Source organism: Atheta coriaria, unplaced genomic scaffold (genome assembly GCF_025399875.1).
Source record: "Atheta coriaria isolate IRGN ID8LTWV9N9 unplaced genomic scaffold, Caltech_Dcor_3.1 hic_scaffold_4_pilon, whole genome shotgun sequence".
Lineage (NCBI taxonomy): Eukaryota > Metazoa > Arthropoda > Insecta > Coleoptera > Staphylinidae > Dalotia > Dalotia coriaria.
Window position 1 is genome coordinate 5,208,527 of NW_027045446.1, and position 23,738 is coordinate 5,232,264.

A 23,738-nucleotide genomic window follows, 5' to 3' on the forward strand; every position below is an offset into this window, starting at 1 on the left:
GTTTTTTCAGATTCGATATTTACAGCACGATTTAATGCGCAAGACATGCGTTCATAATTATTTATTATTTATCGACGACAATAAACGAATGTTACATAATTGCAGCGAGGAGAGTCGCAGGTTGTTCACGACGAAATATTTATTATCTGGCCAGCGTGCTGCGAACGCGTTGTTATCAGCAGTGGCGATCGGCAAACGCGAAATTAATAAATTAAACGCCATCGTTGCAATCGCGAGGAGAAATCTTGATTGTTCAGTGTTTCGAGGAGGCTAAAACGGGAGCAATCATAAGCTTTCAAAAGAAAACAGGTTGATTCTTTAACTTAACAATTTTTATTTTAATATTCTAAGCTTTTATTAAAATAGGATGCATGTGTAAGTTAGTGTAGCTGCATAACATCATGTGCGCGATCGTGATAACAATATAAAATAGGTTTTACGGGCGTTTTACGACAAACGCGGTCTGGATCGAAAGCGTTTTGGTCCGAATCGAGGATATATGGTCGATGGTCGTCGCCGGACACTCGGGAGATTATAATAATTTCGTTGTGCCGTTCGCGACTCGTTTACGACTCTGGGAGCGCTCGCGAGCCATGCCGTAACTAGAGTTCTAAAATCGAAAGGATTATCATATAGACAACGACATTATCTATACAGGAAGGACACTTATTTTATACAAATTTGAGTGCGCTACGTAAAACGGACGACGCGACCGCGGAGCGCATAAAATACAATGTGATTCCGCGCCTCGGCGTGAAGAGTGCGGATACGTAAAACATTTATGACGAGGTCGTAAAGTGTTTGTAAAGAGTACGATTGTCGAAGACATGGTGGTTGGAACTTATAGGCTTCATTACCAATTCTTTAATTGTTTTCACTTTACTACTATCAGTATGCTGGTGCATTCTGCATATCAAACTTTTACAGCTCGGGGTTATTACGATGACGGTTAGAAGTTGAATACTTTTAAGTATACTTATAGTATAATATATGTTACTTTTTAAATTCGTTGAGACTTTGCATGATTGAAGTCGCAACCCTAGTAAATCACATGAAACGTCGAATCGTTTTGCATAATTTTGTGTTTCAATAAAAATCCAACATCAGGAAGGAAATAATATATCACCAAGCTAGGGATTTATGGTATTTTTAGGGAAGCCCTTGGATTACCAACATTTACCGACACAGCATGTTTGAATCTCATTTTATTTAAATCTTTATTTTTTACATTTTAAGAAATGTTTCGTATTTTATTTTATTTCATTTCTGCTTGAAATTTTTTTATGGTTGCCATGATATTATAATTTGGTATCACTCAGTTTATTATTAAAATAAGTAGATATTTTCTCCGTGACCAAATTTCTGCGTCCGTCTGCAAAACCCTTCTCATAGATCTTAGAAATACCTCTACCTACGGCGTAGGAAAATGCGAGAAAGGTGAATATATGACTCCAATGCTTCGGACAAACCTGTGCGAAAATATAGAATATAGAATGTAGAATATGCTGCTCGGAGCTGGCCGTTTGCGCCGAGTCAGGAATAAATTTTCGAATGGCTTCTTTATTTCACTTGTTATTGCGCTGCTCGCAAACGAGACGCGAACGAAGGCAGAAAGATCAGAGGCGCTCGTTCTCATGATCTATGGAGGTCCAAGAAGCGCTGCATCATCCGTGCCCCATAATCCTATACATTTATTTAAAACCCAGAAACAAAAGCGGGAGATGGACGAAGAACGAAAACGAAACGAACCGGACGCGTTGTGTGCGCACAATGTTGCTCGCCATGCTGAACCCAGGCGAAGAGCACGCGGATAGAGGATCCGCAAAGCGATTGTTATAGTTGAAGACCTGATTGTTGCGGTCGAACCGGTTACCTGTTGTTCTTCGCGTTCCTTGCGATGCTGAGCTCGTGTTCGACTGCTCGACTTTCACTAGCTAGTCAACTCCAGCTCCAGCATGCAGAAGACGAAGAAGTTTAGTTGAGTTAAGGTCATGTCGGTAACGATTGCGCTCCGTAAAATAATAATCCGCATTCACATTTACATTCACACTCAGATTTAGGTCCAGATTCACATGTACAAAGGTATGGAAATGCGTTTGCAGAAATGCGAGTCGATGTCGCTGTGAGTTTTAAATGATGAATTATGACCGAGTCAAATGCACATGTTCAACATCTGGATGCAAATGCACACCGGCGAGCGTATAAATAATAATCGCGCGATTGCAATAAACAATCGAGTGACTGAATGTCTCCAGCTCTGTGTACCTACAGAGCATGCATCTGTAATTAGCTCCCAAGGAAAACCAGCAAAATTAGTCGACTTGCTGAAGCGTGTTGCTGCACCAGCCTGGAAAATATTTTACATTTGGAATTACAATAATCAATTGCACAGTGCATAAATCGTAAATGCATAGATTAATAAATAAATCTCGCAATGCCTCATGTCAGGTCATTAAGAGCGTAAATATTATTACAAAACAAATTATAATTATTGTAATTTCAAGGTAACCTTATTTTTCTATTTTGTGGATTATAAACTATAGATGTCTCTGGCAGAACTAATTTAAACTTATAACTTATAACTTATGACGTGTTCTAGATATGTTTTAAAGTTGTTGAACAATTTACTCTGTTTCTATCGTGCAATTAAATCGATTTGTTCCACATATGCGTTATGGTTTTTTCTTTGAAGTAACTTGAAATGAAGTTTATGCTTTTGCTCTATATTTTTCTGTACTCGCATTGCATGCAGGAAAATTCCAAACAACAAAAAGATGAAAAGTAAAAAAAAAGGCTGTTAGCTCATGTGGAAGTTAAGAAGCTGCTTGTTATAAGACAACTTGTTTACCTTAAAATATAGATAAGACGTTGTCAACTACAGAAATTAAATCTATCAAATGATAACATACAACAGAATTTAATAATAATAATAATAAAAAAAAAAACACAAATCAAAGAATATTCCTTCAATTTCTGAAACTATAATCCCACTTAACTTATTCTGCATACAAATTCAGTACCACTTCTAGTTTTAACCTCTATTAAACTCATTAATTACGCTCGACTATTACTCCTCGCCGAGTCGAAATTAAAAGGGACGCTTAAACACCTCATTACATTTTTAAACCGTTCGAAAACGGCGATCATTAATCATAGCATATAGCGATAGGAGTAGATCGAGCAGGCACTAATAGATCTACAAATTTCGTTCGCGCATGTAAATCGAAATTTAGATATTCATGCTCGATGCGCCGCAATGCTCGCGTTCTTGTAAGTTATGTAATGCGAGGTAGCGCGTCGAAACTCGCACTCCGAATGGAAATTGACAAATTACTTCGGCTCGCCTGCCGATGGACATTAGTCTTTTTCTAATAGGTTCGCGTCCGTTTGACGCCTAATAAGTTAACTCGATGACTTCTGGAAGATCTAAGTCAAATTTTGACGCTAAATAATTAACGCTTGGAATGTTGCTTAATAAATGTTATCATTTGTTACGTTTAGATGTGATTTTGTTTGACGATGAATTAGAATTGTGGGATATTTAATTTTTAACGTCTGGATGGTTTAATGCCGTGCGATACATCGGCATGGGAGCAACAATAAATTACCTAATGATGCGAGATAACAAGCGCCACGCGAAGCGTGCGCGCCGCGCAAAAGGAATGCCACGACTCGGCGGCTTGTCTCCTCCGCATCGATTCGCAATGCGTTTTCTTCCCGAGCACTTTTGCAAGGAACGCAGGCGTATCAAGATTATGGGATCTATTCGTAATTTCTCATAGCATCTATTACTCGGCAAACGCCTCGAGAGTCCGCACGAATGGGAACGCAAACAATGAAGAAACGAAAGATATAGGCCATCATTGCCTAACAAGTATCACGATTGACAAAAAAAACAATATTTAAAAATATCTAGATCTAATTTAACAGTGTATATTCCTTTAATGAATTTATTAATTATTAATAATAAAATTTCATTGTAAATAGTGAATATAGAGCATGCAATGTTTGAAATTCATATTTGCTTCCCATGATAATTTCATATTCGACGAAATTCAGTGTCGTTCAATCTACTCATTCATTATGCTATGCTTTGGGTGTAATTACATGATCATTACCAGTATGTTCCGGCATGAGTTTCAAATGAACATTGCGAACCAATGAACCAAATCAAATAATAACTAACTACGGTATTAATTACTTTGCATCATTGGGAGCAAAAATCGAAAAGTACTTTTTGTTTGATGTAACAAAAACTAAACTGTTACGTAAATATCGATAAAATGTGGGTAATTGATTGATTTTTGCAAAAGTTTGATATTTTGGACTATCATTAGAGGGAAATAATTAAACCTATGCAGAGCTTGTTGAAATTGGGGCTTTTATGCGCTATAGAGTCAAGAGCATTAATTATCGTAATTAATAAATGTTATGTGCAAACATATCATGGAAAATGCAGAATATAGGAAACATTTCTAGTTAAGTATTATATCAAAATTGTTTGCATGATTACAAATATCTGGACATGTTTTCCATGTTCATACAATACAGATACTAAAAAAGTAGAAAAAACTTGTTGCAACTCGTCGTAATCAAAATGTGCATGTGTTTGGATGCTACAATAGTTGAGTATTCAGGACGAAGGTTCAATCGTTCGATATGAAAACTCTTTGACTGCTTGCGAATAAAGCACCTAACCGTAGGCAATTTTCTATATGCGCACGAACGTCAGATGAAAATACAAAAAATATAAAAACATACAAACACAGAATTTTCCTGTATATGAAAATTATTCGTAACTTTATACAAAATTGTGAGAACATAAAAATATTGGCATAAAAAGCGAAGAACAAAAAACATTGTAATTATTTTCTCGTTCGAAACATGCTGCGTTTTTTTTTTGCAATTTTGCAACTCGACGTTATGTCCACTGTTCAACATCAACAATTAATCATTTGTTTATGTCGCTGGTGGCAATTATTCATCAGTGTTTGCCACCTGTACTACCTGCACAATTGGCTTTCTCTTCACCTGAGCGCTCGGTTCAAATCAAAATCCGACATCCAACAATCCACAATTGCCGTAATTTGACACAACGCTGTACATTTTTACATTCACCGTAGCGTCACGCTGTGTTAGAGCAAATTGCCATTATTGCCATTACCCATTATCTAACGAACGCTTTAACGTCATTCCGAATCAATCGATGCCGGAATGCCAAAGCATGCGGGATCGGCGGTCTTGTTGTGGCTTAATTATGTTCGTTTTTATTTCGCTCCTATTTTTTTTCCTACAAATAACGCATGGTATAAGGTGTGTGAGTGCTCGCACATCGGAAACGTTTAACAATCCAAAGAGCGCGCGCGCGCTAGCAAACGAAATCGGGCTCACCTCATTCCTGACGCCTTTATTATTGTCAATTCTGACACTTCTGATTTACAACCGTTACGAATTTCTTTCTGTTCTTGATGTTGCTCTTTTGGCGTCGAATCGAGGTGATACGATTTCGTAATTCGCTTCTAACGTTGCATTAATCAGTGTGTGTGTTATAGATCAAACACAAGAAAAGAAATTTGGAAAAAATGTATGTCAGTTTGAGTTATACTCTGAATCATTGTGTTTATTTATTTCAAAATATTAGTAATTACCAAGCCCACAGTTTTAATTTGAGAAAAAATTGTGCCTGGTTATAACCGACATGTAATTTTATGTTTTAAGTATTAACAAAAAATTGACCATACAATGTCGCTTATAATGTACTCGTACTTTGAAACTTCAAAGCGAGAATGCCTTTGACGCTAGTTCTCCTCGCGCTTTGTTTGTCCGACGTGCAGCGAACGCAATTTGCGTAATTATTTGTTATCATAAATTTTATTAAAACGGAAGCACGTCGCTGGCGTTGCGTTCACCGCGTCGCAAAATATGCAATTATCAATGGTTTATTATTTGGCGAGTTTACAAAGTGTTTTGCGGGTCGCTTTTTGCACACTCGCCCCGGTTTGTGGCATTTTTGCATAATTACACAGTGTAACGCGTCGCACTCTCGCACTTTGTCAGTGCTGGCAAGACGCAAGAACTTATGATTTCCTTTTTGTGCGCCGCGCATGCGGTGTCGATGCAGTCTAAAGAACCCGAAGATATTTGCTGACTGGCAATTAAATTTAATTAATTGCACACGACGCAATCGTAAATTCAGCTATTAAATATTGATTGCTAAAAATATTAACAATATTCGCTCGAATTACGTACTAACTTGCTTTCAGATGCTGTAACAAACACAATCATACATTATTTAAGCGTCACAGAAAGTGCACATTAATATTTTTACTCTGTATGATTTTATTACATCACGTTTATGGTTAAAATTATTAAAATAAATGATGTTGAATGTTATGGTAGGATGTCGTTAAAATCCATGGTTGTTGTTGGTGTTGTTCGAGTTTTGCGACGATGAACAATAGCAAAATGCGAAATGACATCACGACGAAACCGGTGACGACCGAAATGTCAGAGAATGCGCTAAATGTCGGCCGTCATCATTGATATAAATCTGTAATAAGTGTAATAAGTTCATGCCTCGCACAACCTTTGAAACACTGTGAGACGTGCACTCATTTGTTGCAGTCCACCTTCAACAAAAGAGAATTTATGAAAGCAATTTGGATTGACATTCCGTTTGATTATAGAATTATTATTTAAAAAAAATTCTGTTACTTTAAGCAAAAGTTTAAATTAGTAAATTTTTTTAAATTGTATTACCTTGCTTTGTTAAATGTAACGTAAGGTGAGACTTAAACTTCATGGTGCTTAAAATAAATCGTGCATAATCGTTCGCAGAAACCAGCTCAGTATTATGAGTGTTCGAACTTTTTGGGAATTGTTTTTTAGCAGCAACTCTTCGCTTTTGTACGACCAAATGTATATGCCAATTGGTTATGCTATAAAACACTCCAAACCATAAACTAACCAACATAAATAAAAGAATTACAAACGCACAGATTTAGTTTTGCCAATCTTCATTTCCGTTGAAATGTAGAATTCAGCATTCTTTCTGCATTTTTAAGCGCACATCTGTCACTTGACTTATCGCTACAACAATATTCATACAATATTCTTCGTATTATTATTCCTCTTTTTGGGTTTTTGATCTTATGAGGGTTTGACTGCAGGATTTCGCAGGATGTTTTCGGGCATGCTTGGACGTTAAAAAATCGCCGTGAAAAAATGTGGAGTCGCCGATTTATGTGCGCGAATAAATCAAAAAAGCGTTCCCTTTGATGACGGTCAGCAAAGTTTAGAGATGCAAACTTGTTTACTAAAGTTGTGTTATACTGGACGCTATTTCAAAGTCGGCTCAGTTGCCCGGTTAGTAAATTATTCTCGCCGCACGGACTTTTTTAAACCCACAAAAAAACTCTAATACTTTAATTAAGCCGACGTTTATTAATAGCGAGTCGTTACGAATCCTGACAAAACAAACAAAATATCAAGAGCCAAATTAAGGGATGTACAATATTTTTTTCGCAGAATTTTATACAGAAACACATTTTTAATTAAGTTTTAGATTACTTTTAAATTAAGTATGAAATTGTGAGATTTGATGTTTTGACATTTGACTGATATGGATAGAATCATCTTTATTGTTTTTTTGTTTTATGTTGATGGCGATTTCGATGGAATTATGTCTGCAGTGAATATTAGAAATTTAAGTAAGTGTGTGTTGCGGAGTAAATAAGCATGTATTATACTTTGCACTTAAGTCAAACGACTTAAGTTTCCTAAAGGAAAAACTTCATTTTATTAGCTGCATTAACATTAGAACTAAACAAGATACTTCAATATTCTGAATGAATGTTGGTAGTTAGTTCATTTTATGTGTTTTTGTTTGAAGTTCGAATGAAAATTCATTTACCTAGTCCGCCCTAAACATGTTAATTATGAGCTAAAACAATTAAACTACCTCGACCATTCCAAGTCTTTAATGAACGATAAAAAATATTGTCTTGCATTTTGCAATGCGTCATAAAACGAAGCAGGCCTTAAATGCGTACCAATTCCCGAATGTAAAAGAGTCGATGCGTAGCCGCCGAAGTTCACATCGACAATACCTAGCCGCGATTCGTCATGGCGATTAACTTTCGTTCATTTGAGCCTTTTAACCCTTTAAGACGGTTGTTCTGTTGGGCAGGAGCGTGCGCCCGCTTTCGTTCAGGTTGTGAACGACGCGAACCTTCGCGGAACGCCGCGGTATTACGACTATTTAAATGGTCGTATTACCATCAACGCTGCCATCATACTAAAACCCCATTTAGACGGGAAATTAACGGAAATCCAATAAAAATAAGAATCGAAGTGATTGTACTCGTTCTACTCTATGAACAATGACATTAGCGACACAAAGACCCTCAAACTTAACATTTCGGAATATTATCCGTACGACAAGCGGTTAATGTTAACACTTGTTCATTATAATACATGACACTTGATTTTGAAATTGAGTTCAGTTACATCACAAGCAAAAACAAAATACATAGTTGACACCAGTGAATTTATGCGTTGTATTCGAAATCTGGTCTGGTTCGACCGGATCAAAGGCCAAGCCTCACACCTTTTATTTTTAGAGGTATTTTAATTTTAAATAATAACATGCAATTGCACCATACTCGCCACGCAATCAATTCTTTAACGGGTGCACTCAGAGTTTAATTTAATAGGTCACCTGCATGAATTGTTTATGTTTAATATTTTCAAGCCTTTATGAAAGCTCCAAACAGGTGCCATATGTCGATAACATTAGCATACCTTGAAAAGTGCGTAGGTTGCGCGTTTGAATAACAAATAGCAAGCCGTAATCTGAAAATCATTGCAGATAATAATAAAATCTATATTAAAACGAAATCAGCGCAATAAATGAGCAATATACCAACTTTATTACTAATCTTACGTTGGTCGCTTTACAGCGTTGCACAAGACGTATTTTATATCATACGTAAAACAATACAGTGTGTAGTATGTGTATTTGTTGTGTTTAAATTGGTGTGTTGTGTGCGTTGCTCGATGGTTCGCTTAATCCGTGGTGTGCGGTTTGCCAGGAATTTTGTAAATTTTATTATTGCATCTGCGCTCAAGTGGCGCTCTGCCTGCTGGATGGGTATGTTCGCATGCTTGATAGTTTAATTTAAATGTAAATGAGAAGAATGAATGAAGATCTGCACAAATCGCACACACGAATATAAGATATTTCCTTCCCTAAAACAATTTTAATTCGATTAAAAAATAACAAAAGAAAATATAACCCACTATGGATTTTTTTCAGCCGATATAATAGAAAATTTAGATAGGTTAATTAGATTTTGTTGTCAACGCTGATTGAACATCTATATGAATTTCTTAATTAACCGGTTCATTAAACTACAAATAGGCAAACGACATAAATCCTATCGTAATTGGAAATATCCAATTTGACTTTAAAATCTCATTGTTTGTCGGTTGGCTTTGGTCTGATTTGGCTTAGTTCGATTTGGTTTTGACTAGCTGGTCAGGCAGGTCGCAACGAAAGCGAAACTAACGATTAAATCAAATATAATGAGCGGTCGTTACACTGAGTGTTCATAAAATAATACAATATATTCGTTATTGTTCCACTGAAAGCTCACATTGTTTAGTTTGATTGGGAAAATTTCTTTGAGAACAAAATTTTCTGTCGATTAAATATGCTGCACCGATTAACAATCACAATCCATCATAATTTACGTTGCGTTTGTAATTTTTCCAGTCTACAATGCTCTGAAAGATGCCAACTCTCCAGTTCTTCTCGGCATCCTCTTTTGGTGCTCTCATTCGATTGTTCCATTTACGTACCATTAAAGTTGCATCATGCCTGAATCACTTTTGAATCATTCTTCGTTGCGTGAGTCGTAGAAACGCAACAGTCGGAAGAATCCGCAAGATACCAGATCGAAATTGATTAGCCGAGTGCCGCACGATATTGCAGTCTCGTCATCGCATGTGTGTGTCTTCCATCTGCATGTCGCATTCTCGAGAATGCGCGAGCGTTGATAAAGGCCCCCTGGCTGGGCCTACAAGCTCCTAATTACCAGCGCCACAACAGAGACAACCTGTGCACATCTCCGGAGTGGTCTAAACGACCGTTAATTGTGCTTATCTAATGATGGTATATTAATCATTTTTCAGCGATATCATTGTTTTATATGAGGAATGGAAGGATTCATTAAATATTATTTTTAGTTCAAACATATTACGAAATCATTTCAAAGGTTTCATATATGACAGAGCTCACTTTGTTGTTGTGAAAAATGTTTTGGTTGACAAACGTGTACAGGATATTTCCATTATTTGGATGCAGATTGGTGAAGTGGCAATATGCAGATGTATACCTACAATACGCAATGAGAATGTTCATCATGCTACTCGTACATCAACAGTCATCAGAAACAAATCCAAAGCCTAACACAGGTGCTGTTATGAAATCCAACCATAAAAGACAAAAAATCACACAGAAAATTTGACAGATTTAAAAACAAAGTTTTTTCTGTAGAAATATTTGTATTAGATTTATTTGCAAAAGCTTTTAAGTATTTCTTCCACGTTGCTATGGATGCCTTGAATGCCCAGAGGACACTCGCTCTATTACTATTGTCTGTGTAGAGCAATGTACAACGGCGGCTATCTACTATCTCCGAAGCTAAGTGGAATAACATTGTAGAACGTGCTAGAATATGAGAATCCATAATTACCTTTGCTGCACTGCTATGCAGGTATATACTGGTTATTTTAAAACAATACAAGTATAACTGCTGCGAATATTGTAAAGCAAATGTCTTAATACAATTAAAATTGCATCCGCGCAATTTAAACCCAGAATTTTCATTGAAATACATAAAATAGTTTGCGATTGTTAGTGCCTATATAAAATTATGTTGTTACTGTTGCGCTGTTCAGTATAGACTTTGGCTTAAAGTGTCGGTGATGTTGTTAATGCAAATTTTGCGTGCATTTCGTCTTCAAGTACACGGCAGTAAATTACTATGATGATCGACGCCCCGCAGTCGGTTACACTTTCCATAATCGGTGATATTTATTACCGGCGCACCGAACATTAAATTACATACAGTTGGACTAGTATTTGACTTTGTCCATTCCGCTTGACTTGTTTCGCAGGAGTAAAGATATTGTATAATTCTGTACAGTCTAAACTTTTCACTATTATTAGATTTGTTCCAAGTAGTAATTTAATTTTATTTTTATTCAGTAACATGGTAATTTTTTTAGTTTTGATTTTTGTTTGGGAAAAATCTGATTCCAAATGAGTTTTCATCCTCCCAACGCAATTCCACGGGTAATAAAAGAGCGCGGAAAACATTAAAACAACTTCAAAGCGTTCCAAATCGTTCGCCATTCGCGGCTCGCGGGCAAAAGTTAAAAAGAATAAAACTCCCAACCGCCCGAAAGTCGTACACCCGTCGCTGAATTTAATGTGCGCACATAAAACCCTTCCATCGCCGCGCCGCCGTCGAAAGGATGCGCGTAACTTTCTCGCGACGAGTCGTAATCATAATTTACGAGCTGCAAAATGATTTTCGAGCCAATTAAACGTTGACGAGTGAAAAGAAGTACCCGAAGGGACACCTAAAAGTGATTATAACTTAATTCGGTCGAGGCTGAACTGCTGAACAAGATCAGGACAGCTATGACAACCAAGACTGATACGCACACCAACTTCCTTGCAAGATTGGAAAAGTGCAATGAGTTTTTGTAATTAAAATTTCATTTTTCTCAAGTGTAATAAATTGCTTTCTTACAGCTGGAGGTATATTGCGTGAGTAAAACAAGGCATTGTCGTCGAATTGTATAAATTTCAAACGGGTTTTAATTGCTTATAGAAATAATTTAATGAATTTAAATTATTGTTATTACATCCGGTCGGAACGCCGAAAATGTTTGCGTTTCCCAATTTCAGCCGATCCTAAACGTTCCCTTTGTTCGCAGCTCGTGCAAAATGAGAAAAACGAAAGAAGCAACGAGAACGCGCTAACCCGCGCTCGAAGTGGCAATGAATTTTAAAATAATTCAAAATTAAGTGCAATAAAAGGGAAGCGGTTTTTGGGAAACGCTTTGTGATAATATTTCTTCAATTTCGGGTTAGAAATAAAGAGCCCCTCGGTGTGCTTAGGCGCAAATCCGAGTTTTTGAGCGCGTACCACGCGTTTAATTAAGATTTACCCGGTTTTTAGGATATTTTAGGGAATTTCATTTCAACGCTCGCTGTGGGGAACAAACAGTGGGTGAAAACGATCAAACTTGTAAGTATTTACTACTCTTCGCATAACTCAAAGCCAAACAAAGAGATTGCAATGGAATTTAATAAGAATGAAATAAACCGTTTAATACATTTTGAACAGTAAATATATTATTGTGGAAAAATATTTTGTTTTGATACCTGCATATTTTTATCAAGTACACACATATTTGTTAATGGTATGCAGGTCAACATTGCTGGTTACGATATTTGCAATAACTTTTAAACTTCGTACTAATATTGGTGTAATTAGGATAAATTCCAAACGTTTCACATGTTGATTTTGATCAGGTTTCAAAAATCTCATCGGATGGATTCTAGGCATTTCCAGTTAGCAGCAAATATTAGCGACTACCACGTACCGAATAGGATTCATTCGCTTTATACGAGTTTTCGCACATATGCGTCGCTGAATGTGTGTTTACTGCCTTCGGGTTCCATTCATGGGATCGTGCAGCATCATGCGGAGCACGGTATCGCGCGCACCGAGCAGTAATTAATAGCTATTTGATTCTATTACCGGCGGGCGTGCGACATACACACGCGTGAATGTTGCGTGTTTGTATATTGGCGCAGACAGTAATTACATTTTAATCTAATTTTGTATAGGACGCGTTTATTACTGAATGTCTTGGATAATTTCAAATTATAAAACCGATAAAAATGCGCAAAGCAGTCACTTTCAACATAATGAAGCAAATTTATTTATTTAGGAAGTTGTTGTCATGATACTGTTATAATTTCATAGTGGTAGTGCTTTATTTCAATTGTTAAATTGAAATTGCGTAGGTTGTACAAGCGCAAAATTGATTTGGTAATGCTTAAACATTCAATAAGCTTTGATAAAGGTTAATATGCTACACGGGTGCAATGACCAAATATCATATTGATACTGTTATCTAAGATTTGCTTTGTAAATTGTCGTCTTTCGTCATTTGTAGGCATCATTATACCATAAAACTATAATCTGCCGATTGTATACGGATAAATGCAAACAACTACAATGCATGTTCTACTCTGAAACAACTAGCAATAAATTACTATGTCTTTATACTGGTTAATCCCACCTACGCACAACATGCGAATTTAAGCATGCATTGATTGTGTACAAATGCAACATCAGCGATTGCACAAAAATATGTAAATTGATAATGAATGCTTTACGTACTAATTATTACTGATTTTTGGTATTTCCCAGTCGTTAAAATATTGAAATGCATTGAATTCTACATTATTATCGCAAAAATTTTTATTTTTGTTTTTAGCACGTTTCGCAATTCCACTTAAAAGTTTAGTATGCTAATCAATTACGTAGGCAGTGTACAATTCCTGATATGCATGGCAGCTTTACAATAATATTTGTTGCTGTTTGTTTTTCGAACCAATTTACGGTTCGCAACAAGCTTATTTAATAATTAAACAAAATCCGATTAAGTTTTTGCATGCACATACATGTTGATAACCTGCACTAACGAATTATATTATACAAAATAACACTGATAAATTCAACAAAATCAATAAAATATTTGTTGATTTATTTTATTTATAGGCTTGAGTTGTCGCTTGTTGTTGCATGGCGTAAAAAGTTTTATAGAGATGTGCACTACTATGCGTAACAATCCGAAGCTAAAGTTCAAGTGAGCACTTTTCATGTGCAATAAACGCATTTAACGTAGCGTGAATGTGAAGCGTTGTATTACAAAAAAAGTTATAATTGAAAATGGTACTAAAACCGACGTGTAGACTTATGCAAGCATGCAAATCACAAAGTGTGCAAATTCTGATGATTTTATGTGCATACAGAAGTAGTAGTTTACTAGTGACATTGACCTTCCTATTCACAAATGTAGACATAGTCAATATTTATAAATTTATTCTTACAAACATTTTTATTTGCTTTGTTTCAGTCAACTTGAACTACTTAGACACCTGCATGGATAATCAACTTCTTATATCTGCACAGACAAGTCATAATACATCACAACGTGCAAGTAAGTAGGAAAAACATTTTACTGATAAATTTTAGTTTAGTTTTTTAATTTATACCCACTGACACAGATTTCACACATCTCAATTAGCAGCCACTTATCATCATCCTATGATAATTAAGATAAGTCAAACGCTAGTTTTACGCTACCTTGAAATCATCCAGTCTAGACATGAATTGCCAGCGCAGTGATCATAAAATAATTGTATGTACTTTAAATATTACAAATGGTTTATATCAGTACGAGTATGAGTATGTACACATTACTGACTAAGCACAAGTTTAATTTCTCATGTTCCCACTGATTGTGACATGTAACATGTAGCCGGCTGAGTATTTAAAGCTTGCACTTAATATAAAAAAATTAAAATTAAAACAAATAATCTCCGCGATTGGTACGTGATATATTAAAAAAACGGTAAACATGTTTAGAACTAATACTCGGTTTTAATGATAAAAGACTACGTGCGTGTGATATCCGTTATCTGGTCATCCGGAAGTTTTTGAAGGGTCCCTATGCACAGGTCAAGTCTCAATTCTGACAGTTTCTACGCGTGCATAATCTCTTTTTAAACCTGATTAGTCCCGATATTTATGACAAACAAGCCCGCGCGTAATATATAAATTTGCTGTGGTTTTGTTGTGTCGTCATTCAATTTCGAAACTTGAGCCCCGCGCTTTATCGTCTCCGAGTGTAGAGCAGCATCATACACACGCTGATTGCGTTAACAATTACGAGAGAAGCACGTGCCGTACATATTTTCAACTATGCATGATAACAACGGCGGTGGGGCAGATGTAATGAGCACTGTTAATGACAAGCATGGTAAGCATTATGGTTTGTTTTGTGCGGTTGATGTAGCGTTTCGTTTGTGGTTACACAATGTGGCATACTGTAGCGTGTAAATTCGGCCGAATTTGTTAAAAGTACAATATTATTTCATGATATGAATTCGAGTGTTCGTATTTGCTTGCATATTTGTTCTGTGATACAAACATTATTCCATTTGATTGATATATAATAATTACGAACGAAATTTTTGGTGGGTATGTGTAATTTTCGTTTATTTTATGGAATTTTAGTGCGTACCTAGTGTTTGTTGTGCTCATTGTGCAAATACTGTTTTTACTATTACTGCACACTCAACTATAACCTCGTAATTACAGATAATTAGGTTTTTGCATTGTGCGGCAAAATTCAATGAGTTAACCAGTTGTTAATAAGCTACCGTAGAGACATGTCAGGCAGTTTTGAATATCTATTTCTGGCATTTCGGAATATTCAGATTTGCATTTTGTGATTATCTTATCGTTCCACGCAAACAAACAGAACGTTTGCATGATTGAACAAATTAAAACCTATTCATATATAGAAAACGTTGTTTTGCTGCAGCAAGAAATCAAATATAGTGATGTTTATAAGTGTTTGTTGTGAATTGTGATTAATCGTGAATTCATTTCACATCATGTCGTATATACCGGTAAAGACGAATAAGCGTGGGCCTGTTATAGGTATGGAAAGATGGAAGCAGGTATTACGCAGGAAGGTCCCAATTCTGGATTGGGGCATGCGATATAAGGTCAGCTGGTTTGTTCAGGATTTGTTAGCTGGTTTTACAGTAGGTCTGACTGAGATTCCTCAAGGAATTGCGTATGCATCTGTTGCGGGTATGATTCTATTCACATTCGAGTAATTCGATTTCTAAAGAACACTTTTAGGGTTACCTCCAGAGTATGGCTTGTATTGTGGGTTTATGGGATGTTTCATGTATTGCATTTTCGGATCCTGTAAAGATATTAACATAGGACCTACCGCAATCATGGCGCTGATGGCCCAACCACATATAGATAAGATGGGACCTGGTGGGGCGCTCATTCTGACGTTTTTGTCAGGCTGTGTTATTTTTATATTAGGAATGTTACATTTAGGTATGTCATGGTTGGAATACCACAAACCATACAATATACATATTGTTTAATATTATATTTTAAGGTTTTGTGGTGGAGTTTATATCATATCCAGTAGTAGCAGGATTTACATGTGCTGCTGCTATGAGTATTGCCAGTTCTCAATTTAAGGGACTCTTTGGTTTGAAAGGGAAAGCCAACGAGTTTCTTGAGAGTGTGATCCATTTGATCGAAAATATAGGCGACACGAACAAATGGGACGCCATCTTGGGATTTACCAGTATTATCATTTTAGTGTTGATGACGGAACTCAGGAGGTTGGGAAGCATGAAAACAAATCCAAATTTAACACCTGCGCAAAATAGGTATAAAAAAGCTATCTGGATGATATCTTTAGCAAGAAATGCTTTAATAGTTGTCGTTGGAACTGCTTTGGCATATATACTTAAAGAAAATGGGGAAACTCCGTTTACTTTGATTGATCAGGTGGGAGAAGGTCTTCCGCCATTCAAACTCCCACCATTTGAAATTACCAACAACGGAACTTATTATTCGTTTGGTAAAATTATTGAGACTTTTGGAAGTTCATTGGCTTTTGTACCTTTAGTAGCCATTTTAGAAAGTGTTGCGATTGGTAAAGCCTTCTGTAAGTACCTATTTTGTACCATTTTTTATAGGAAGGTTACTAACTTTAGTATTTTAGCTAAGGGAAAGACCTTAGATGCTACTCAGGAACTTATTGCTTTAGGAGTAAGCAACATTATGGGATCTTTCGTTGGGTCCATGCCGGTAACTGGATCATTCACCAGAACAGCAGTAAATAATGCGTCAGGAGTCCGAACACCGCTTGGAGGTGTCTTCACCGGTAGCATGGTACTTTTAGCTTTGGGATTCTTGACAAGTACATTTGCATACATCCCTAAAGCTACTCTAGCCTCAGTAGTTCTTGTGAGCATGTATTACTTATTTGAATTTGAAGCAATTGCCACATTATGGAGGACAAAAAGTATATTTCATAATCACAATTACTTAAATGCAATAAATCTTAAAATAATAATTATATTTACGTTTCAGAATTGGACTTAGTTCCGTTTACAGTCACATTTATCGCCGCTTTATTCCTCGGTTTAGAATACGGAATTCTTATCGGAATTGGTGTTAATCTCTTGTTCGTGTTATATCTCACAGCCAGACCAAAGATTGAGGTCAAGCCGGAAAAGTTGGTGCAGATGCGTGGAGATTGCTTGATTGTTACACCTAGTACACCGTATTTGATGTTCCCTTGCGCGGAGTTTCTTCGGGAAACTGTGATACAAGCTTGTGAAAGGTGTACGAATAATGTTAGTGTGATAATCGATGGAAGTGTGATTAAATTTTTAGATGCTACCGTTATCAAGGTAAGTTTAGAATAATTTATAAAAATTATTATTTTTTGTTTTTATTTTTCTTTATGTTTATAGAATTTACAAATTTTATTGGATGATTTGGAACTAAAGAAGCACAGATTAATTTTGTGGAATTTCCAAGAGTCTGTCCTTGCAGAATTGTTGAGGATGGATCCCCGGTTTGCAAAGCACCATCACGTAGGAACTAAAGAAAATATTTTAAATGGTGAGCATTTTAAATCGCTAAAACCAACTGCATAATTTGTTTTCATGTTTTTTTCTTTGTAGATGACCAGTTTGAACAAGTTATGATAAATGACGACTACACTATACAATAATAATGTTATGTAATCTTAGCAACAAATTGTATTCATTATAATAGCAAAATAATAAACCTTTTATTCTCTTATTTCATTTGTATGCTGACCTCGGGCTGAATAAATTTCACCTGCAACTACCAAAACTGCGGTGTTATTATGAATTTCACGCACATATAAAACCAATATTTATACGCTAATAAATAAATTGCCATCAGGTAAGTTTTGTCATCCACATTTCGATAAATCCTACGCTAAAGATAAAAATTCAAACAAGATTTATTCCAAAATTACCAATAAGTTATCTAATAACATAAATAAATGAATTATCAACCGGATTTTGTTTGTTTGTAAAGTTGCTAAATTTTTAAAGTCATTCTTTGAATGTAGAATAATCTTAAAAGACTAATGATCGAGTAGGTGTTGCTAAGTTAAAAATTATTGCCGTGTAGAATTTGTCGCCTCGCGTGCGATTATGTACGTTAGCGTCGTAAATCACTTTAGGCTAATATTATTATTAACATAAAATTACTGACTGGTAGCTTAAGAGCCGTGAACGTAGGCAGCAATATTCATAATATTCATGCGAGAGTGAGAACAACTCCACTTAAGACGCTCAAGTAAAAGAAAGATAAAATCAGAAATCAACAGAAAAAACTAAATCTGAAATTGTTTACAAATTACACACGAGTACACTTGAGACAAATTACAAATGAGGTATTACGCAAACGTGTTGGTGTAAAATGTACATTTGTATTCCGGCATTAATACAAGTTGAGAAATTGGCTTAGGATTTAACCGGAGTGTTGTCAAATAAAAATTGCCAGTTTTTTTCACGGTGACAAGTTTAATTTTCGTAAGTACAAAATAATGGTGACATTAAAGTGACAAAGTAACCAGGATAATTGCATTCTCTTTGGTGATTCGTTGTTTTCGAAGCTGCATCCGTTGCAATTCCACCCTCTCTTTCATTGTAAGAATTTAGGGAGGAAATTGGGCGAATTCAAGTGCAAGTTCAATATAAACCCGACGAGTCGACGGCGAAGAATGCTAAGAAATTGCGTTGAGACTGACAAACTGGCAAAGGTAAAGACCAAAGGCGATTTGTAAAACGTTCCGCAAATATTTAGTCCTCGTGACGACAAACTACGACTGCCGCGACTTGGTACGCTGACAAAATGCTGGTTTACATCTTTGGCATACCCACTGCTTGCACATTCACGTCATGAGCCGGCGGAAAGGGTGATAATTGCGCAAATACGAATTCAATTAAAACAGGAAATTAGTTTTCACAAACCTGAGCATATCTAGACGACTCGGAGTTGACTTGGATAGGATTAGACTTGGTTGAAACAGGGTATCAATAGTTGCACTTGCATTTAGGGAGTGAATTATGACAATTGCCGACAAAATTGTAATTGTATGGCATATTTGCCTAGTGTCGTCGATCCCGAACAGGATGTAAATGGGTGGTTAAATGTACGATGACATTATAATTGTTTGCATTCGATTTGGCTCAGCCGCTCCAACCGAATTTCGCTCTACTTTGGCTTCACATGGCAGGGCATAATCGTACATCGCACGGTTGTCATCCATGCGCCAAGCGACATAATGAAATGTAAATTTATTTAAAATTATTTCGACGCGTTCGTTTTCCCACTTCATTAAAGGGCGCGCGTCGCGACAAGTGAATTAACGACGCGGCGCTTATTGTAAACTGATAAAATTTGTTATTATGAGGGTTGGTCTGCATTTGACAGTGTTGTAACATGAATCTAAATAAAACAAACAAAAAAACTCGAGGTAAATTAAGCAGAAAAGTCTCCAAGTTTACAAGTCGCAAGTTTTTTGATGGACGTTTAGAATTTAAACAAGCAATAAATATTAAAGCAGTTGTCGAGCGAAAAGTCGGCTGGCGACAAATTCAGCTCGAGCTGTTGATGAGTTTTTCTCCTGTCTCTTATGTCCAGGACTAACAAAGTCCAAAAAAGAAATTAAACAATACATTGTTATAATATCAACTTACTTGGTGTAAGTTTTACACCGCTGGCATAAAAATGCCCGTAAGTTTCAAAAAAGTATTTTTTGCAAAAGTAAAAGTAATCCACTTTTTTTTTCTTAAAAACTTTCACGGTGGAAAACTTGCTTTTAATCTTGCGTTTGGTATGTGCACAAAACGATATCACTGTTTGAAAATAGCTAATCCTTGTTGGGAACTTGAAAGCGAAGACGCCTCGAGGAGTGTAAAGCATCTTCGGCAGCCAGACGCAGTAATTCCTTCGCGACTTGACAGATTCGAAGGGTAAAACTTGCGCGACATTTTCCGACCCGTCGAAGTCGTCACGTACACATCCTTGTACACAACCACCTTAGACGTAAACGAATTTTCTATGAAAATTAGCAAAATGTCTCCGCGCTTTGAAAATGCTCAAACTTGAAAACTCCGCATTCAAAACTATGTTTAGTCAAAGATTCAGCTGCCAGCTTCTGTATAGTCATCGGCACGTAAAATTCATATTCATACCTTTATACCCTTTATATTTTACCTGGAATTAACAGATTCATAACATTCGTTCCGACAATGGCGGCGCGCCGCCGTTCATCATGCGCTCGCGACGTTAATAAATTCATTTAAATTTTATGCATGGAAAATGCCGGCTTCTGCAAGCCTGCGCGTGTCGTTAGTTGAAAAGTTTACAGTTTCGACGGGAGTCGAGAGTTACGAATAAATTCAACCGAATGCGTTGCTCGTACGCGACGCGGTTCTATAGCTAGGAAACGCGGAAGACATAAATGCTCGGGACGGAATAAAATCATCAACATAAATTACGTTTATACTAAAAACAGCCGAAAAACAGGCTTATCACAAGCGAGATCATCGAGCGTGTTATAATTGACTCGGTTCGGAGATTATTAAATTAACTCAACAATTCTTTTAATTAAGGAAGGCGTCGTGAACACATGCACCATCAATTAAATTTATATTTATATAAATTCCACGATAATGTAACCAACCTAAAGTAAAAAAAGTCAAAATATAAATTTGAATTTTTGCTATTCATAAAGTAAACAATTTACTACCTAGGAATATACATATTACACAAATGAACTTGAAGTCATTACAGTCAAAATTTATTTCAGTAGTCAGTTCAATTAAGTTTATAATTGAAGTCGACGAATTGCGTCCGCTGGTGCATCCACAAAGACTGTTTTTAATTGCTTTGCTTATTAACACATTCACATATTAATGCGTATTAGCGCGATGCGAATGGGAATCCGAATGCTGATGAGAATACCCCATTTGTAATTGCCACATAAATCATCAAACGTTAGCCTATTTGCTTCTTGTAAAGACCATTCTTTTAATTTTGTTCCTTCTTTTCATTTCCTCACTTGATGATAACTTTTGAATTCACACTTTTTCGTTTCAGCCGATGATTTATGGAGCAAATAAACACGAAGTAAATTAAAAATTAAATTTACATTTATATTATACAATGATGTTTGGTACAATTCGTGTGTAACAAAAGTGGTAGTGAAAATTGACACACTTATCCTTGTGAACTTTTGCTTTTTGTTGCCCTTTCGGAGCATCGCGCGCGCTGGGAGGACACAAAATAGTGTAAACGCCAGCCGTAGATTCACTTATCCACTGACTTAGTTCGCGAGTGCGCGAGTGCCCGTGTGATTTATGAAAATTGGAATTTACAACTTTTACTGCTCTTCCATTACGCCGCTACATAAATTCCAGCTCGTGTGGCGCAGTTCAGGTAGGCGAGCGGCGTGCTAAATGGCATTGCTTCGCATTGACCGTAAACGCTTCTCGCGAGAGAGTACCACAAGGTCCTCGAGCATCCCGACGTGCTCGGTAAATACTCGTACTAACAATAGATGTATAATAAATGTAGTTCAATGGTTCTAGGCTTTCGCTATCATGTTGTCTTGCTCAAGAATGCATGAGTTAGAAATCTGAAATTATTGTTCTTAACTCACGATTTAATCAATCTCAAAAGGTGAAAACAATACATATTAAATTTTAGTATAAGCCTGAGTCTGTTATGACAGTTCGTCAGTTTCCTACTTCCTTGCAAAGTCATATAGCTAATTGCTGGTTACGCTTAGCTGGTTACAGGATGCAGGATGAAGGAGCGTATTCATTTATGCATGTAATAAAACAACAGCTGCATGTGTTGCTTCCTGTACGCGGAGGATCCTTCGATGTTTCATTTTGTTCTCCTCTCGGCAGACGTGTTTTCAACCAAACTCACGATCACTTCAAACACGAATGCAAATATTAAATAGGAATATGAATATGAATACGAGCACCTATGAAATATTGAAGTTGGAAGTACAACAGTACAACAAGCAGGATGATCACATGAATATGTAACATTATGAAAATGTACAAGTTGTACTTCAGGGAATGTTATACCATTCAATTTGTTGCATATGCTGAAAACTTTCTGAAGTATTTTATAATTGTTATAGAATGGATATTGTTTAGTTATCTTTATAGCTGTTGTTTATAAATGGCAATACTCCACCCTGTACACTTATTGATAACACTTAAAACGTCACATGCACCAAAACATTTATAGTCATTTGCTTTTAGGTTTCAATTTGGTTGTCTGCATTCTGCGTCCCCTTTACCACATGTCACCATTTCGCATTTCGCACTTTGTACAAACTTTACGTTTACGACTCGCGATAGAAACGTTCGCGCTCATTTCGTTTACGTTTGTCCTTACATGCCCCCGCCGGCAACATTGACTCATCCACTTTTTATTCGCTTCGTCTCGAGCAAATGCGCGCTCTTTAATGGACAATTGATGGTGTTTTATGTTCCCACATTATTGCATTCCGCCGCATTCTATCGCCGAGGGAATGTAATATTCATGTAACAATTGTCTACCTTCACGTTGCCTACACACCGCACGACAACCGCTCCGGTAACGCCAAACTCCCAACGTCTCCACCTTTGTGCTCATTGGTCGCCATTGCTGAATAATTAGAGCGAGTTAATTTGTTCCTGTTCAACAGAGCAATGGCTGCCAGTGGGTACTGAGGTATCATGGATTTAGCAGTGGATTCTCAGTATTCATTCCCGCCATATTTTACATCCGCACATAATAGATAATAATTTTTACTATTGCTTTGAATTATTATGAGCAACTGTTTTTCATTATACCGCTACCAAAAATTCACATCGCACATGCCGAGTCACAAGTATTTACAGTGTTTGGGCCGTACTCATGCGGTGTTTTTTAGAGGTTTTTTTTATGGGGAGTGTACAGATGCGACGATTATGACGAATATTAATATTAAAAAGTTGAAGGAACGTGCGTATAACACCGGAAGATATAAAACACTCGAAGAAATTAGCTGAGTTAATTTGAAACGTAACGAAGACAGCACGACATGTAGATTAGATACATATCTGTTTATTAGTTATTTGTTCCTGGTTATTGTTAAATGTTATCTTAGACAAAAATTTTAAAATTCAAAAATGAAAGAATTTAATATTTTCTACCTGCAGGAATTTCTATCCCACTTACTGTACTATAAAAGATCATGTTACGTATGCGGATGACCCGATGACTGTCACCAAGATGGACCTCATAACGTTTATGTCCGTCCGGTGCAAAGACACTTTGATAGTTTCCCTGCCCGCACTAGAATGCATTTCGCTCGTGTTTAAAAGGTTAAAGAAAAGTAGTTATGGCGACACATGTTTGCCGCTCATGGCCGGCGTTCGGAATTCAACGAGCTAGAAAACGCTCATGCGGCTCATGCATAATGCAGCAGAATAGTCCGCCGAAGTG

General features: G+C 36.5%; 1 protein-coding gene across 7 annotated transcripts in view; it reads left to right on the forward strand.

Annotated features, from left to right (window-relative positions):
* The window catches only part of LOC135790567 (sodium-independent sulfate anion transporter-like), a 37,752-nt gene extending 19,744 nt beyond the window's left edge, over nucleotides 1–18,008 (forward strand). For 3 of the 7 annotated variants that reach the window (XM_065300800.1, XM_065300802.1, XM_065300799.1), the window contains exons 2-9: nucleotides 14,227–14,310; nucleotides 15,819–15,974; nucleotides 16,026–16,235; nucleotides 16,300–16,860; nucleotides 16,918–17,220; nucleotides 17,289–17,611; nucleotides 17,675–17,825; nucleotides 17,888–18,008. In XM_065300800.1, coding sequence (XP_065156872.1) covers nucleotides 14,253–14,310; nucleotides 15,819–15,974; nucleotides 16,026–16,235; nucleotides 16,300–16,860; nucleotides 16,918–17,220; nucleotides 17,289–17,611; nucleotides 17,675–17,825; nucleotides 17,888–17,937 — 1,812 coding nt within the window. In that variant the 5' untranslated portion in view covers nucleotides 14,227–14,252 and the 3' untranslated portion in view covers nucleotides 17,938–18,008. The other 4 variants (XM_065300804.1, XM_065300801.1, XM_065300805.1 and 1 more) reach the window with 4 other exon arrangements.
* The last annotated feature ends 5,730 nt before the right edge of the window (nucleotides 18,009–23,738 follow it).